We start from the raw sequence: 15,279 nt of genomic DNA on the forward strand, positions 1-15,279 counted from the left end.
TTTTAGAGTAAGAAAACTCTGGTTATGTGACTGTAGGGATGTTGTGGAATAGTTTTTGAATGTGCTTTTTAAAGGATAGTCAGAGAGCTGGCAGGAGGGTCTTGATGTTGGTGAACTTGCATGGGAAGATCTGGGTAATTTCCTGCAGCTGCTCCCAGGCATTCTTCTCTCTGTTTCTGTTTCTAAAAATGGGTACTCCCTGCATGGTGGGAGTAGGGAAAACACGTGAAAATGAGGTTTCTGCAATTAATTTATTAAAACCATACCTGAACATAGCAAAAAAGGGTTTCACAGCATTTAAAATGGGAAACTGGCATAACTGCAAGTGAATTGTTGTGATTGTGCTCAAAAGTTGCCTCAAGCACGGTGTTCAATCATTAGGCAAGTTATTAACCCCATATATGTTTCAGATTTCCTTTGGTAAGTTGGGGATTTGCATACCTCAAAAGACCACTAGCTCAGGTGTTTGATTACATTTCATGAAGTGCCTTAAGAGCTTTCAATGGAGCTAAGTTTGGGAGGGGAGTCTGTACTGGGATCAGCATTTATGTTGCAAAACTTGGCAAATTAAATTCTGATAAATAAAAATATTCTATTCAGATTCAGTGTTGTGGAAAGGTCAATTCTTTTGTAAACTCCTCAAAACTTTGCTGTTGTTTGAGGGGTTTTTAAGCTTTTCTCTTAATTATAGAGCTGCAAATCCCTGTACTCGTGGTAACCTTAACAGGAGCAGGACTGGAATGTGTTACATCTGTTTGCCTTCCCATCCATATCTGTTTTGTTTAGATGGTAATCTCTTTGGGAGAGCAATGGTTCCTCACTAGGACATTTTACTGTGCCTAATCTGGCTGCTGCTCTTGCACAGAAGATAAACGTAATGCAATGAATCTCACTTAAGGCATACACTGATTGCTCAGGCACATGTGCAGACTGGACATGATTTTCTCAACCTAAATCCAAGCCTGTTTCAAGTCAGAAACAATTTATTTTCTAACATTTTTATATTTTTACAATACAATTTTATTACTGGGAGGTGGGTTTTTCCCCCCCCAGTCCCTAATCTATTCCTTAGTTTCCTTCCTGCCTGACCTTGCTTATTCTTTTCTTCTTCCCATCAGATTTAGAATGAGCATTAATGAAAATGAGCCCCCTGAATTCCTAACTATTTCTCTAAAATGAGCCTAAGAATTTCTAACTTAATGATTTGCACTGTGTCTCACACTATACTAGAAGGTAGACATACCACTCCCTTGCACACTGGCAGCATAATCTGGCAGTACATGGTTATGAACAGGTTTTTCTCTTACCTTGATCACTGTATTTTCCAGTAGGGCAGTACTGATGGGTCAGCACAAGAAGAATGTCAAGCCAGTTCACCTGTCTCATGACCTCATTCTTCCAGTTCATATTGGTAGCAGCAGCTTCACTGTAGATCATTTTTAAAACATCCACAGTGTGTTTAAGCAGAGCAAATGTAGCATACCTGTGCTACAGGACAGCTGAATAAAAGTTTGGAGCAGCTGATGGCTGACAGCTGGTGATTTGTGCTTCCCCTTTGCCACAGGTGTGCTTGTAGGCAGCCTGGTTTTGAGACCATGCCCAAGTCCAGTTTTACCTGTGAGGTAATGATCTGACTGGTGTACAACATCTGCTTCTTCTCTTGTTTCACCCCTGGCCTGTGCCACTTCAAATTTAAGAGACATGCAACCCACTATTGGTTTTCTTTCCTGTTTACACTAGAAGAAAATATGTTGGATTGAAATAGTTCTTTCCTATTATTGTAATTTTAGCACTATTGGTTCTTTTTACCACAACATGCAGAGCCCCAAGCTTTGATAAATGTTCAATGATTTGTGAAAACTGTAGCTTCTTTCTGACACTGGAATCCTGCAGTTCTCTTTTGCAACTGCTAAAGGGACGGAGGCTCAAACACTTTTGTACTTCAGGATATAAAAATCTGAATTAAACACTGATGGTGCTCCTTTTTCACAGATCTGGCCTTGTGGAAGTTCCTTGCAATAGGAACCTTCTTATGCACCTTATACAGTGCCGTGTGTTTGAGGATGCTTAATAAATAATTCTTTATTTGCTATACATGTATCAGCTAAGAAAACAGCAATTCAGGCATCATTTATTTCTTCTGATAAGAGTCTTTAACAAAATCACAAATATGAGGGCAAAACTGGTTTTCCTGTTACTAGAGAATAACTGTTTTTAAAAATCTCCATGCAGCAGTTAATGGTTTTCTCTTCCATTCTTCACAGAAAATGCAGGCTCTCTGAAAGTTCTTTTTGGGACACCTGAGTTTGTGGCTCCAGAAGTTATAAACTATGAACCTATTGGATATGAAACAGATATGTGGAGTATAGGAGTTATCTGCTACATTTTGTGAGTACTTTGCTATTCTTAACACAAATCCTGACAGTTGCTGAACATATAAAATTTTCATCAACTTCTGAAGTTTCCTGACATTTTCAGGCCTTTTGTGTTGTAATTAGCAGCTCCATCATGTTTAATAAAACTCTGTTCTCTGAAGGGTGCAATTGGTAAACTGCAAAACTGGCAGGTCTGGAAATCCAGCTATTTAGTGTTGTACATCTTACATCATAAATCAGCAATGCTTCATCTCATTTAAAAAGACAATATGACTATTTTATTATTAACTTCTAACTATTTTTTCCTTCCAGATGTTAAAGAGAAATGTTTGGGCACTAACAAACAATAATTTCCATTCTTTTATTCCATGAGAGAAAATTTTTGTGAAACCTTGGCATCTCGTGGGACACACTGAAGTATCCCAGCATTACCATATCCGTTCACAGTGTATTTTAATTTATTACCAAGCACAAGCCACTGGATAAATACATTTTATAAGCAGCATGGATTGAGCTCGTCGAAACATTTCAGAGGATGGTTAGCTGCAGCTCTTGGTTACATATTTCAGTATGAGATTTGATTTTTATATATGATTTGATACAGCATGCTTATAAACATCAATAAATCTAGAGAAATGTATATGGAATTAGTGTCTCCATGCCTAGAACAGAAAGTAGTTTTCTTCCAGCTGGGACTTTACACATTTGATGCCATATAAACAAGTGAAAAGAGATGCTTAGTTTGGAGCATGGTTCTTTCTCCCTTGTTCCAGCTTCAGTAGTAAGTCAGTGGCAGATCTGCTTTGCACTGGTTCTTTTAAAAGACTCCTCTCAATGCCATTCTTCCTTTATTAGAGTCCCCTCTGCCCTGGCTATCCCGCTCCTTGACACCTGGCAATGCACAGTTGTTTGCCTCAGTTTTACTCAGTCGTTCTGTGTTCCTGCTTTTCTCATGACCCTGCACTTGTTCATGCTCTTCTCATTTCTAAACTAAGCAACATAATTTCCTTACTTGGCCTATGCAAAAGCTACTACATCAACTCCCTCTTACTTCCAGCAAAGACTCGGAATATTTCTGTTATCTTCAGCTTCAGATGCGAAGTGTGTTCTACGCTTCAAGGTCACTTCGCTCTGCCAGTTTATTTACAGGACTTCTATTTTCCATTCACTTCCAAGCACTACTTTCTCGTTCTTGAAAGCTCCTTTGGATCGTTCCGTCGCTCCAGTAACGCAGCCCACCCAGGCAGCAGTGCGGTGACAAATCCCTGCGCTCCCGGGGCGGGATGGCGGTGCCGGGCACCGGGACCGGGAATCCCTCGGTGCTGCAGCGCCGCCTGCAGCCCGCACGCACCCGACATATTTTGGGGAGCTTCTCGTCTTTCCGGGCCGTTTGTTGTTATCCACGCCCATGGCGAGTTTCCGTGTGCTCCCAGTCTGAGCAGCGAGGCACAGGTCAGTGCTGGCACCGAGTGTTCCCGGGAAATGCAGCCAGGGCATCGGCTGAGACAAAGTGAAGGGAGCAGGTGGAACAGGTGGGGAAAAGGTGACAGGTCTTGCCAAAGACAAGTCTGCTTCTTCCCAGTTTCTCTGTGCCAAGCAGGGTATTTGGATGCTGTACCACTCAGCTGATGGGGCTGGGGTAGTGTTACACTCATTCAGCTCATCTGATATGCCTTGTGAAATATATTATGAAATTACTTGTTTGCTAAGGTGTGTTTAAGTTCATTTAACCTGTCATAAGGGGAAAACTACATCATCCAAATAAAATGAAGAAAAAAAATTTGATGCATTGCTATTGCCACAATATGATTAGCAGTGATAATCAGCTTTTGTCTTTCTTGCCATAAGAATAAAGTAATAGAAGTTAGGGAAGACCCGTGAGTCATGACTTGGACTTTCCCTCTCCACCCCAGAGTGGCAGAGGTTCCCAATCTGTCTTAACTTTCTTAGAGCCCAGCTATTATTACAGACTCACAACTATGAGCCATTATCCAGAATGAACCATCACATCATCATTACAGAATGCAAATAAAAGTCATTGAGAACTGCATCTCTCTTTAGTTGCAGCTCTGCTTTCCCATTTTGTTTGTAAGCTCAGAACTGCCAAATCTCACGCCTGAAGTGCAAGACTCACTCACTTGGTGTCTGTCTCCCACATCATCACTGTGCTCATACCTGGGCATTTGCATCCCCTCTCCCTTGCCATGGGAGTGGGGTCATGCAGGCAGAGGCGAGCACTGGACTTAACGGCAGCTCTGCCACAGGCAGCTGATGGCCCAAAGCTGCTGTGTCCATCATCTGTCCCAAGGGAAACAGCAGGGAACACGCTACAGCATCACTTGACACACCACCTGCCTAGAAAGTGACTGTGTTTCCATGATATGCTACACAACAATGAGTACAAACCGGGTTTCACAGAGAGCTGCTAAAGTGATCTCTGTGAGTGAAGGGTCTCCCCTGCAAAAGAATAAATGGTTGGGATGTAATCTCAAGTAGGAAGCAGGGTGACAGCACTCTTCCAAAACCCTGCAGCAAAACCTCCCCCCAGCCCTCTGCTATGCAGATGTAAGTACAGATATTGCACTCCCTGCTGGGATACTGCATCTGTCTTCCTTATGACTGATTTAATGCCATCCTACAGTTCATGAGTTCCCTTTCCACATTTCTAAGCTAAATATTAAATCCTTTTAATCTCCCTGGATAACTTATTCAGTCTTGTCTCTTCATCTGTCTCTGTTCTTCCTTAAATTTCCGTTTGTGTTCTCCACCTCATGTTTTTTATCTTCCACTTTTATCTTGTTCTCTGTCCTGTTCTGCATCACAGTACTGTTCCACATACTTAAGTTGATCTATTGCCTTTGAAATAACAGGCCACAAATATTATAGCTTGTGTATATCATCTCCATTTATGTCTATTTCAGTGTTCCTTTCTGCATTTACAATAATCTTTAGCTAATGAAGGTTTAACCTCCTGAATTCTTTCCAGCTCTTTCTGTTCCATTTATTCTTCTGGGCATTGCTGGATTTGTGTGTTTTTTCTATTTCTAGTTCTTTTCTGATGATCAATTTGGATTGTTTTGAATATTTAGTAATCTGAAGCAATTTCTAATTTTTATTTCAAAGCAATTTTCAGTCTAAGGCTTCAGCGCTGCATGGGCGTACGCTGAATGTGGATTGCCTTTTCCTTCTGGCACCATAGGATCTGAGCAGTTTCAGGGAGGAATTGTCTGTGGCTGATTCAAACCCCTGCTTGCCTTCCAATAGTTCTCCTTGCTTTATCAGTGCCAGGCAGTGTTTATCTTTTCAGCGTAGTTGATCTCTGTCAATTCATATTTTTTAATATACTTTCTCTTAGGCTGTGTTTTAATATCACATTTGATCTTGCTGTATACTCTTTTCCTTCATCACCTTCCTAACAGCACACCCCCTGATTCTTCAAATATTCCCTTTCCTTTTTATCCACTGTGTTTTTCATCACTGCTGTTCCCCCTCCCTTGTTTGGCAGTTTGGGTTGGTTGAAAGATCTTTCAGCATCGTTCATCTTTTGGGTGTGCTGGCTTGGAACCTTGATAAAGCAAAACACCGCTGGCTTACACTTGGCTCCATGTCATGATAAAAATTTATACCTCTTTATATTAAAGATGTGAGAGCACTCCTTGTTCTTTCCTTAAACCAGGTTAGGAAGGCTTTAATGTCAGACTGTACTGCTCAAAAGAAAATGTATTACTGGTTCAGTGGCACTGGCAAACTAGGTTCCTCATTAATCCACTGGGCATGTGAAACAAGGATGAGAACAGCAGTAACAGCCTTGCTTCGGCAATGAGCTGTCTTCCTTTACATGGACTCAGTGGTCTGCTTCTTCCAGAGAGGACCAGTGTGGGAGTCAGTCAGCCCTCAGCTAAGTGTTCCATGGATGTGTGTCCCTGACAAAGTATCCTCAGACTATTTATTTGCTTCAGTTCACTTGAAAAAGAATTAATTCACTACATGATCTCTAGGGTGCAGGTGTTACCATCATGTGCTTATCTGACATGCCCTGCACAGGTTTATCAGAAGCAGATACCAAGATCTGTTCATACTGAGGTCTGTTACTCTGTTTGCACAGCCAATGCAAGGCAAAGCCTGTAAGGAGGAGCTGAGTGGCAGCAGTCCCAGTCAGCTGGTGCTGCAAGCACTGCTTGCAGAGGAACACTCACAGTCTGACTCTTTGAGACAAGCAGCAAAACCATCTTCCCTGGAGTAGCAGGAGTCTTAATGCAGAGATTTCCAGTTGAAATGCCATGGTGTTTGTTACATAGGCAACGAGGTTTGCATCCACATTGGACCCTTTCCATCTCAACATTTCTAAGTCTGCACTTGGAGCTTTGTTAGAACAGACCAATAAATGTTAAGGAACTCCTAGAGGATAAAATATATTTCTTCTTTATTTAGAAGTGGAAACCGTGAAAGATTTTCTAAACAAATGGTTCTTAACATGCCAGGAAGATGCCTGGTAAAGTAGCTGGAAAAATGTTTTCAGTAAACAGCCTGCTGCTTGTCTAAGAGTAACTTCGCAGTGTAAGCTCTGTGTTAATTTCCTGGAGCAGTAGCTCATCTTTATCACTTCAGCATTCCAAAGAGAAATTGTTTCCATTATCTGTCAAAAGAGTTGCTGTACCATTATTACTTTAAATGGCTATTAAGAATTGAACAACCAAGACTTTGGTCAGTGAAATCTGTGCTAGAGATAAAAATTTCCGGCTACATAATTTCTAATCTACACTAGTTGCTGGATTTTGTTTTCTAACTATAAACAAGGATCTTACTCCTTAGAAGTATTTCCACAAGGCAACTGATTCACAGTGTAAAACTGTAGTAGAGAGAGAAAATTATTTTAGCTGTATAAATCTGCAACAGCACATTCAGGAATACAAAAATAGGTTCATTGAAATATTTGAATAGGCACTCTTCCACTGGTGTTTGTAAATGATGAAATGAGTGGAGGCTTAACTGAGACCCACCTGGTAATTTACCAAATGCATGGGATTGAACAATCCTACCACAGCATTTAAAATTTTATCAGATAATTCTGTCGTACAACTCTAAAATTTAAAAAAAACCAAATACATGCACAGACACAAAAAAACCAAAACCAAAATCAACCAACCAAAAAAGAAAAAAAACAAAACCCAAAACCAACAACAATCACAGAATTTTTTTCCTTCTCTAACTTCTCACTCTTTAATTTGTCCTCACCCTTCAAAAGCTATGTGGGACATGCAGTATAAGCACTGCCTCTTACGGCACCATGGAGCAATGATGTTTCCACATGAAGCAATGTCTCTGTACCTATAGCAGGTTTTTTAGTATGCATTTCATCTCTCAATACTGCAGCTTTAATCTTGTCTAATATAGTGCAAGAGCTGCACAACACTATTTGTGGTAATACTGTGCAGAGGTCACCTCTGACATACTTTGATCAAGTATTGAAGGGAAATGGGATTGGTATTGCTCCAGCTGCCCAAGCATGTCGTCTGGAAGCTTAACTGGATGAAGAGAAAATGTGCATCTCCTCTTTTGACAATGAGCTAAAGGAATACTCACAGACCTGTCATGGCATAAGCCGCTGGCTTGGCTGAGACTGTTGTTCTTACTACAAGGTAAAAAAGAGACAACCCGGCAGTCAGTATGTGGAAGCCAAAATCACAACTGCAGTCTGCAAGAGATTTTTTCACTTTCTAAAACATTATGGAGAACACTGACATCGGCATAACTAAGAAAATGTTTAGCTGTCGGAGAGGAGATGTTCCAGGACAGAGATTCCCCAGCCTCATGGATGCTTGGGGCCATGAGGGCTGGAGGGCGTGCGGACAGAGCAGAGCCTTGCTCTGCCTGCAGCTGTGCCAGCTCTGCAGTGCTGTCAGGGTCAGGCACAAACCTTCTCTCCTCCAGCAAAGCAAGTGTCAAACACAGGGAGCAGTCGTGCTAAAGTTGCTTTATGGGAGCATTTTTGGTACGTTCATCTTTCAGCTTTTGATAACTTGTGCCTGTTATATCTTCATAAATGGGTTTATGCCACCTTACACGTTCACAAAGTTGGGATTCACTGCTGCATTCGAGTGCACCACATATAATGGAAAGTAAGACAGCAAATACATTCTGTTCTGATTTACCTTGTTCTGCCTGAGAATAAACAAACCTTTTATCTTCAGCTCATGTATTATTACTAAGAAGTTTCAGAAGTATACACGTAAGATTCTAGACTCTGCTGTACTGCACACAACTTCCAGAAATGGTAAAAGATTTAGTGTCTGCTCTGTGTGAGACTTCAAAGAGTGTGTGTTTCTGCTCTGCTTATAAAATGAAATGCTTAGGAACAAATTCCAAATCAGATTTTGAATGTAATTAGATACAAAAAAGAAACAAAATAACTTTGAAGGAGGAGATATTCTAATATTATTAATCTAATAGCTCACTTTATTTGACTGCAATCTTTTTTTTAACCGGTCTGTTCTGTGATATTCAGTGGCATCATGATATCCATATAGTATTATATCCATGTAGTGTTTTCAGAACCCTAATAAGTTAGTTACTTTTCTATATTTAAAAAAAAGGAGTAGTACTGTGAAATGTAACTGGTTAACACAATTGTACTGAGAAATCAAATAAAGTCTGTAAAAATTCATGAAGAATAGGTTATTCTGTAAATTGCATGGCAGGAGGACCTGGAAAAGTGAATAACTTGTAGTTCTAAGGAATAAGCAACCTTTCACCTCTAAGTTTTTTGCTGAAAAGGTAATATATACAGGCATCAAAAGTATCCAGATGCACAGTGTAATAAAGGATAATGCTCAGCTGGAAAAAGAGACTGCAAAAGTGACACCATGATGTTCTGTAATTGCCTTTCACTGGCAATTTATCAGTTATATGTATAAAAGCCTTGGAAGCTCAGCTTAGGTTATAGGAGGGCATTATTTCCATTTCACGCATCATCGTGACTGATGGAGAATGTAAAGACCAAATTACTTGTGGATGCATCTGCATAACTCCACAGCCTGCAGTGATGCAGCACTGTTTCATCTGTCTGTATAACTCAGGGTGGGTTTGTTTACAAAATAGCCCTGTGGATTTCATTATTTCATCATGCATCTTTCTTCTGGGGCTCTCTCTGCAGGAGTAAATGGAATAAAATCTACAAAAACCCCCTTGGTTTTACAGTAAAGGCAGTAAAATCACCCTGAAAGTAGATGATCTTCAGAGGTCCCTTCCAACCCTAACAATTCTGTGATTCTGAGGAAGTGCCAGGGGAAAAAAAAAAGATATTCCACTGAATTTGGTGTGAAAAATTCAGTATTAGTTATGCAGAACTAGACAAGTCGTTTAACAAACTACTTTGCTCCAATTTCACCTAATTCTAATTCTCCTCAAAAATGCCTCGGGAAAAGAGAAAAAAAACTAGTAAAATGTGCCTTTCATTTTTGCTGGCAAAATTCTAGTTTCCTTCCCTTAAGGCTATCTGTAGTTAGTTTTGAGTTCTTTTTTATTTAATTTAGTTTTTGAAGCGAGCCTGTATTGATAAAGAACTGCAGAGCGTGGATGATGTCACACGCGATTTTAACTTGCTCCTCCGGTAATTTGCAAATTGACGTGGTTTGTTCTGTGTCTGTCTGTTCCGTCCCCAGGGTCAGCGGACTTTCTCCTTTCATGGGAGACAACGACAACGAAACCCTTGCCAATGTCACCTCAGCAACGTGGGACTTCGACGATGAGGCTTTTGATGAAATCTCTGACGATGCCAAGGACTTTATCAGCAATCTACTAAAGAAAGACATGAAGTAAAGCTGCTGGACTTGCTGCACGTTCTGTGTTTGCATTTAGCTGAAGCTGCCATCCGTGTTTCCCCCCTGTGAATCTCCACAAGGCCGCGGCACCTCTGGCCATACTTTATAAGGAGCTGTGCGTGCCCGCCCGGCTCTGCGTGTGCAGCGCTCTTTATTTCGCTCGCAGGGTGCAGGGGCTGAATGGAGCGTTTGCTTCAATCGCCGGCTCTTTGTGCTCTTCCCTCCCCTCGGGCAAGGGGCACCCGGGGCTTTTATGCGGCCACTGTGATCGCCACTGTTTCGTGACACGCATTTCTGCATGACACGTTCTGTCTTGCTCTGAATGGGTTGCAGTTTTGCCGTGTGTCGCTTTTAAGTGTGGCAGCTCTGAGTAGGCAGCTTCCCTATAAATGTAGTAATTGGGCAAGGAAAACAAAATCAGCGTTGGAAGCCCTGTTTGCAGAAGTGTCTGAACAAACCAAGGAAAGGAAACGTACATCTTCCAATGAGTTTGCAATTGAATGGATGGAGAACAGAGGGTTATTTATCTGTGCAGCCTGAGCAAAGTGAAGAATGGGTGTGGCAAGAGATTAGGACATTTCTGTTTCATTAGATGTTCAGGAGGTTATTAAGTGGTGGGATGGGGAATCTCTGTAAGTAAAGGAAATGAGATCTGGGGCGAAGCTCTGCCAGCATGAAGCAGCTGAATCATTGCCACTGTGGCTCTGCTGTATGTGTTCCATGCCTAAAACATGGCTTTTGTTTTATAATGTTTTATTAACACTTAAAAATACACAGTTTTCTATCAAAAAGATCTACAGAAATTGTGAAAGTGAGTTTAAGAAGTTAGAATGGCTGGGAAAGCAGAGCCATGTGATCTTTGTTGCTAAATTTAGGAAACAGAAAAATCAGCTCCCAGTAAAGAGAGCACAAAATAATGTTACAGCAGGTAGGTTGCTCTTTTGCTATTAGCAACACTGACTGGTCTTTTTATACAAAAACAGGAGTCGCTTAAATTGTACTCAATGTCTTCAGCATCCCTGGCTGCAAAAAGACACCAAAAACATGGAAGCCAAAAAACTTTCCAAAGATAGGATGAAGAAATATATGGCCAGAAGAAAATGGCAGGTAATGAAGAGGACATGAAATTGGGCTGGATATGCTAATAAGTCTCTTTATTTTTAATATTTATGATTCTGGGGAACATGTCACACCAGGAGGTTTCTGCTGCTGTCAAAAGCTCTGGCATGGCCAGGGTGGGAATGCAGGAGAGCAGGTCTGGTTCCTGCAGCTGGGCAGTAGGAGGGTGCACAGCTGCATGTGGATTACACAGGATGATCCCATTTCAGGCTACTAAAAGGCATATGAGCTCAAGTATAGTTTTTCCCACTCTTCTCGGGGTATGCCTCTCTCTCTTCCCTGCCCTCTCCATGCCACTGAGGGCTGGAGGATTGTGTAATTCTTAACAAACCTGAACATTTCAGGTAAAACTGATCTGCCTAGCCTCCCTAAAGGTACCTTATTTTATGGCAGTTTCATTCTACTAAGCCAAGAGTTCTGTCCTGTTGGAACCCCAAGCTTCCCATGGATTCAATCAGATTTGTTTAATAATTTCCTTTAACATATTCAGTCTCCATATCTTCTTTTTTCCTAATGCTGGAACTGGAGTAGCATGTCCATCTGTGCCACACTGATAGCTACAGGAGTTGCTGTGTGAAATCCTGGATCCTTTTGAGTAGCCTACAAAATATTAATTTATGTAAATCTATCTTATATTCCCTCTTACGTTCTGCTGTATGTATTTCTTGAAGCTCATGCAATACAAGTGTCCGTACTACAGCCCTCATAGTTTGAGCATATTTTAGTAGCCTGGTGGTTGATCCTCGATCCTGTCAGAGGTCTGCTGCCATCATGCAGATGGTGGTTTCTCATTCATTTCATATCAGCTCATTATCCATATTGGATGAAATTCAGCCCAGCCCAGAAGGCTGTGGAGAGAGGCGTCCCCCACCAGAGTTCAGCTCCAGTTACACAGGACAGGGCTTCTCTGCTGGCCTCCTCTCACACTGTGCTTTTTATCCGCAGCTAACAGAGACATTCATTTAGGTATGAGTTCATCAGGGGAAGTTTATATCTGCAACTAAATTTGGTAATTCAGTCCAGCCTGCTCTGTCTCTCCTAGAACAACAGAGCTATATATAAGCAGTTTGTCCACCAATTCCAGTGAGGTTTGCAGAGATCCCAGATAATTTGTCCGAAGCACAACTGTTGCAGAAAATCACATGCCTGTTGGATTGGATTGATCAGAAGCCTTTTCTGTTATGTCTTAGAAAACAGGCCATGCTGTCCGAGCAATAGGAAGACTGTCGTCCATGGCAATGATTTCTGGTATGAGTGGGAGGAAAGCCTCTGGGAGCTCGCCTACCAGCCCTATAAATGCCGACAAAGCAGAGAATGAAGGTAAGGAATTTTTCTGCCCCATATTTTTACCTGTCTCTGAATCAGTCTTACTAAAACTTTTAGCGAATTGCTAGAGACCAATCATCAAGTTGGATATTCCTGTGCTCTCTCTCTCTCTGTTTTCATCTTCCTATTTTTTAAAGAAATCTGTCAAAAATTCACTATTCTTATATTGTCCTGCTACTCAAAATGCCACAGTATAAGCACAGGCAGTAAACTCTTTTCTTTTTAAAGCCAAAGAATTAAAGCAGATTTGTCAGCTGCACTTTCTCCGAGTTTGGGAATGCATGTTTATACAAAGATGACATTGATGTATTCCCTTCTCATGCAAGCAAGCAAGCAATAAAGTATTAACACTTGCTGTAGCCATGGCACAGACCCTGCATTAACCATGCTCCTCAGACAGATGAAATGTGGATTTGTGGTGTGCAACAGTCCGAGGTGCAAATGTTTGACACTACTGAAAATCAAGCAAGTAATTTTGACAAATCCACAGACTGTGGTCCTGATATGAGTGGAGCTGGTTTATCCCTCTGACTAGCAAAAGTCCAGGTTTGGTTAGAAACAAATTCAAGGGGAAAATAGGATTCGTAGGTTGGTGGCCCTGCATGCCCATTTCTTTCTATTTATGGCCTGAATCCTCATCCAGCTGCAAAAGATTGGCACAAAGTTAAGCAGCCAACATCCTTGCTATCCCATTAGTCTGACAGAATTAAGTGAAATAGAAGATGCTTTCATTACCATCTGGTAATTAGAAACTAAAATACATCTTTTGAGAACACACCCTGTAAAATTGTTCACTACCTCTTTGCTCTCCTCCAGATGCTTTCCTTGAAGAAGTGGCTGAAGAAAAGCCCCACGTAAAGCCATATTTTACTAAAAAAATCCTTGACATGGAAGTTGTGGAAGGAAGTGCTGCTAGATTTGACTGCAAAATTGAAGGTACTTTGGATAAGCATGTCTGTTTCTTTCTTTCTCCTTTTGTCAGCTTTCTGCACTGGGCAGTTGTTTCACTTTTTCAATTTTTTCTTCTGTATTGTTGTTGAGTTGGTGCCATTTTGCTTTACCAATATCTGCACATCACAGCACAAATATGTTGCAATAATAGAAATTATTTGGAGCTTGTTCTGTGCTTGCCATAGAACAGAAGTCTCCAGGAGTCCACGTGTGAATCGCTAATTTAGAATAGCAAGTGGGAACTGTCATATGATTTTTGAGGGCAGAAACAGTAAAAGCAAGATGCAAAGTAGAACCATAAATTCCAAGAGTATACTCTTAGAGAGTGCTATCCAGAGACCAAGAATTAGTTAGGAGGTCAGCTGTCTAAAATGACAGACCAGTTTCAGGTCACCTCAAGATAACTTTAAGCTATATGTACATTTTATTAAAGGCAAACAAGTCCTTAACAGTATATTCATGAGAAGTAAAGATAATATTCTTGTGCTGGTCACATGAGTCACATCTAGAAAATAAATGATTGGGGTTTTTTAACTTAAGAGTTCAAGAAAGAAAATTCAGACTGGAATATGCAAAGTGTAAGTTTATGGGAAGATACTTAAGGACCATGGGCTTGGTCAGCCCAAAAGTCTGAAGGCCAAGACCACTGGCACTTCTACTGCAATGAGGTTGAACCTTGTGTATCTCAGCTGTGAATGAAAACTAGAAATTTGGAAAGAAGAGCTGTGAAAACAAAATGGGTAGAATCAGTACCATCCTGCATGTGTACAAGTTAATTTATAATCTTAAAATGAGGTTCAGAAACTGCCTCATGGACCTTCTCCTTGTTTGTTTCTGTGCTCCCAAACTTTCCCTGCCTGTTTCCTACCTCACAGTGGAGATGTGAGGATGGATTATTATTGCTGATGGATGCTCAGTGTGAGGGGTACTGCATGGAATAAAACAGATGGATGTACCACAACTGACATTCCAAACTTTGCAGTGTATTGCTGTAATGTTTGCTGAGTATTAGGGATTCCTGCACTTTATTTCTGCTCAGTGGGAAGTTATCCTCCCATCACAGTCCAGAACTTGGCTGAGACCACAAACCTTCAATTTGTTACAGCAGCCAAGAGTACTGTATAAGGGATTGTTCTGCAGCAGGCATTGTACAGTGCTGCTCTGGAGGCTTAGCAGAGCTGTTTCCTTCACAAAAGGCTTGAAACTCCTGTTGAGATGTCCAATCAAAATGCTTTTCTTAGACTTCCTCACTTACCCTAACAAACAGAAAATGAGACTGCAATGCACAGGATAGGCTATACATTGAAATTCTAAATCTCAGTGTTGGGAGCTGTTGTTTCCAGAGAAGCTGCAGTGTAACGTGAGCCTCAGATGCACTGTCAGGCGTCCCCCGCTGGCTGATGGCTACAGCACACAAAAAGCTGTCTGCAGGCACTGCTAAAGGACTGGAAGGAGGAATCCAGCGAGTACCGCAGCGCTCACTTGCAGTTTTTGCTATACATAAAAAATTGTTTCAGGTAGATGTGAAGTAAAAGAGCTTCACATCATCTACATTTATTTTACATAGAACTCAAAGAAATATTTGTCTATCAACACAATGGCACGTCCATACTCAGGAATTAGAGCGTAAGGTAATTAGCGCTGAGTTAATGCTCGTTTATTGCAGTCGCTGTTCTCTCTCCGCTCTT

At 41.1% G+C, this 15,279-nt stretch overlaps 1 protein-coding gene across 5 annotated transcripts in view; it reads left to right on the forward strand.

The window, feature by feature from the left end:
* MYLK (myosin light chain kinase) overlaps positions 1–15,279 on the forward strand; it is a 197,406-nt gene that overhangs the window by 179,885 nt on the left and 2,242 nt on the right. For 4 of the 5 annotated variants that reach the window (XM_017740149.1, XM_008638240.2, XM_017740151.1 and 1 more), the window contains 5 exons: positions 2,265–2,388; positions 10,037–10,189; positions 11,179–11,302; positions 12,505–12,634; positions 13,457–13,576. In XM_017740149.1, coding sequence (XP_017595638.1) covers positions 2,265–2,388; positions 10,037–10,189; positions 11,179–11,302; positions 12,505–12,634; positions 13,457–13,576 — 651 coding nt within the window. Of the gene's footprint in view, positions 1–2,264; positions 2,389–10,036; positions 10,190–11,178; positions 11,303–12,203; positions 12,281–12,504; positions 12,635–13,456; positions 13,577–15,279 lie in introns of those variants that run through there. The other variant, XM_017740153.1, reaches the window with a different exon arrangement.

Source organism: Corvus brachyrhynchos, unplaced genomic scaffold (genome assembly GCF_000691975.1).
Source record: "Corvus brachyrhynchos isolate BGI_N302 unplaced genomic scaffold, ASM69197v1 scaffold126, whole genome shotgun sequence".
Classification (NCBI taxonomy): domain Eukaryota; kingdom Metazoa; phylum Chordata; class Aves; order Passeriformes; family Corvidae; genus Corvus; species Corvus brachyrhynchos.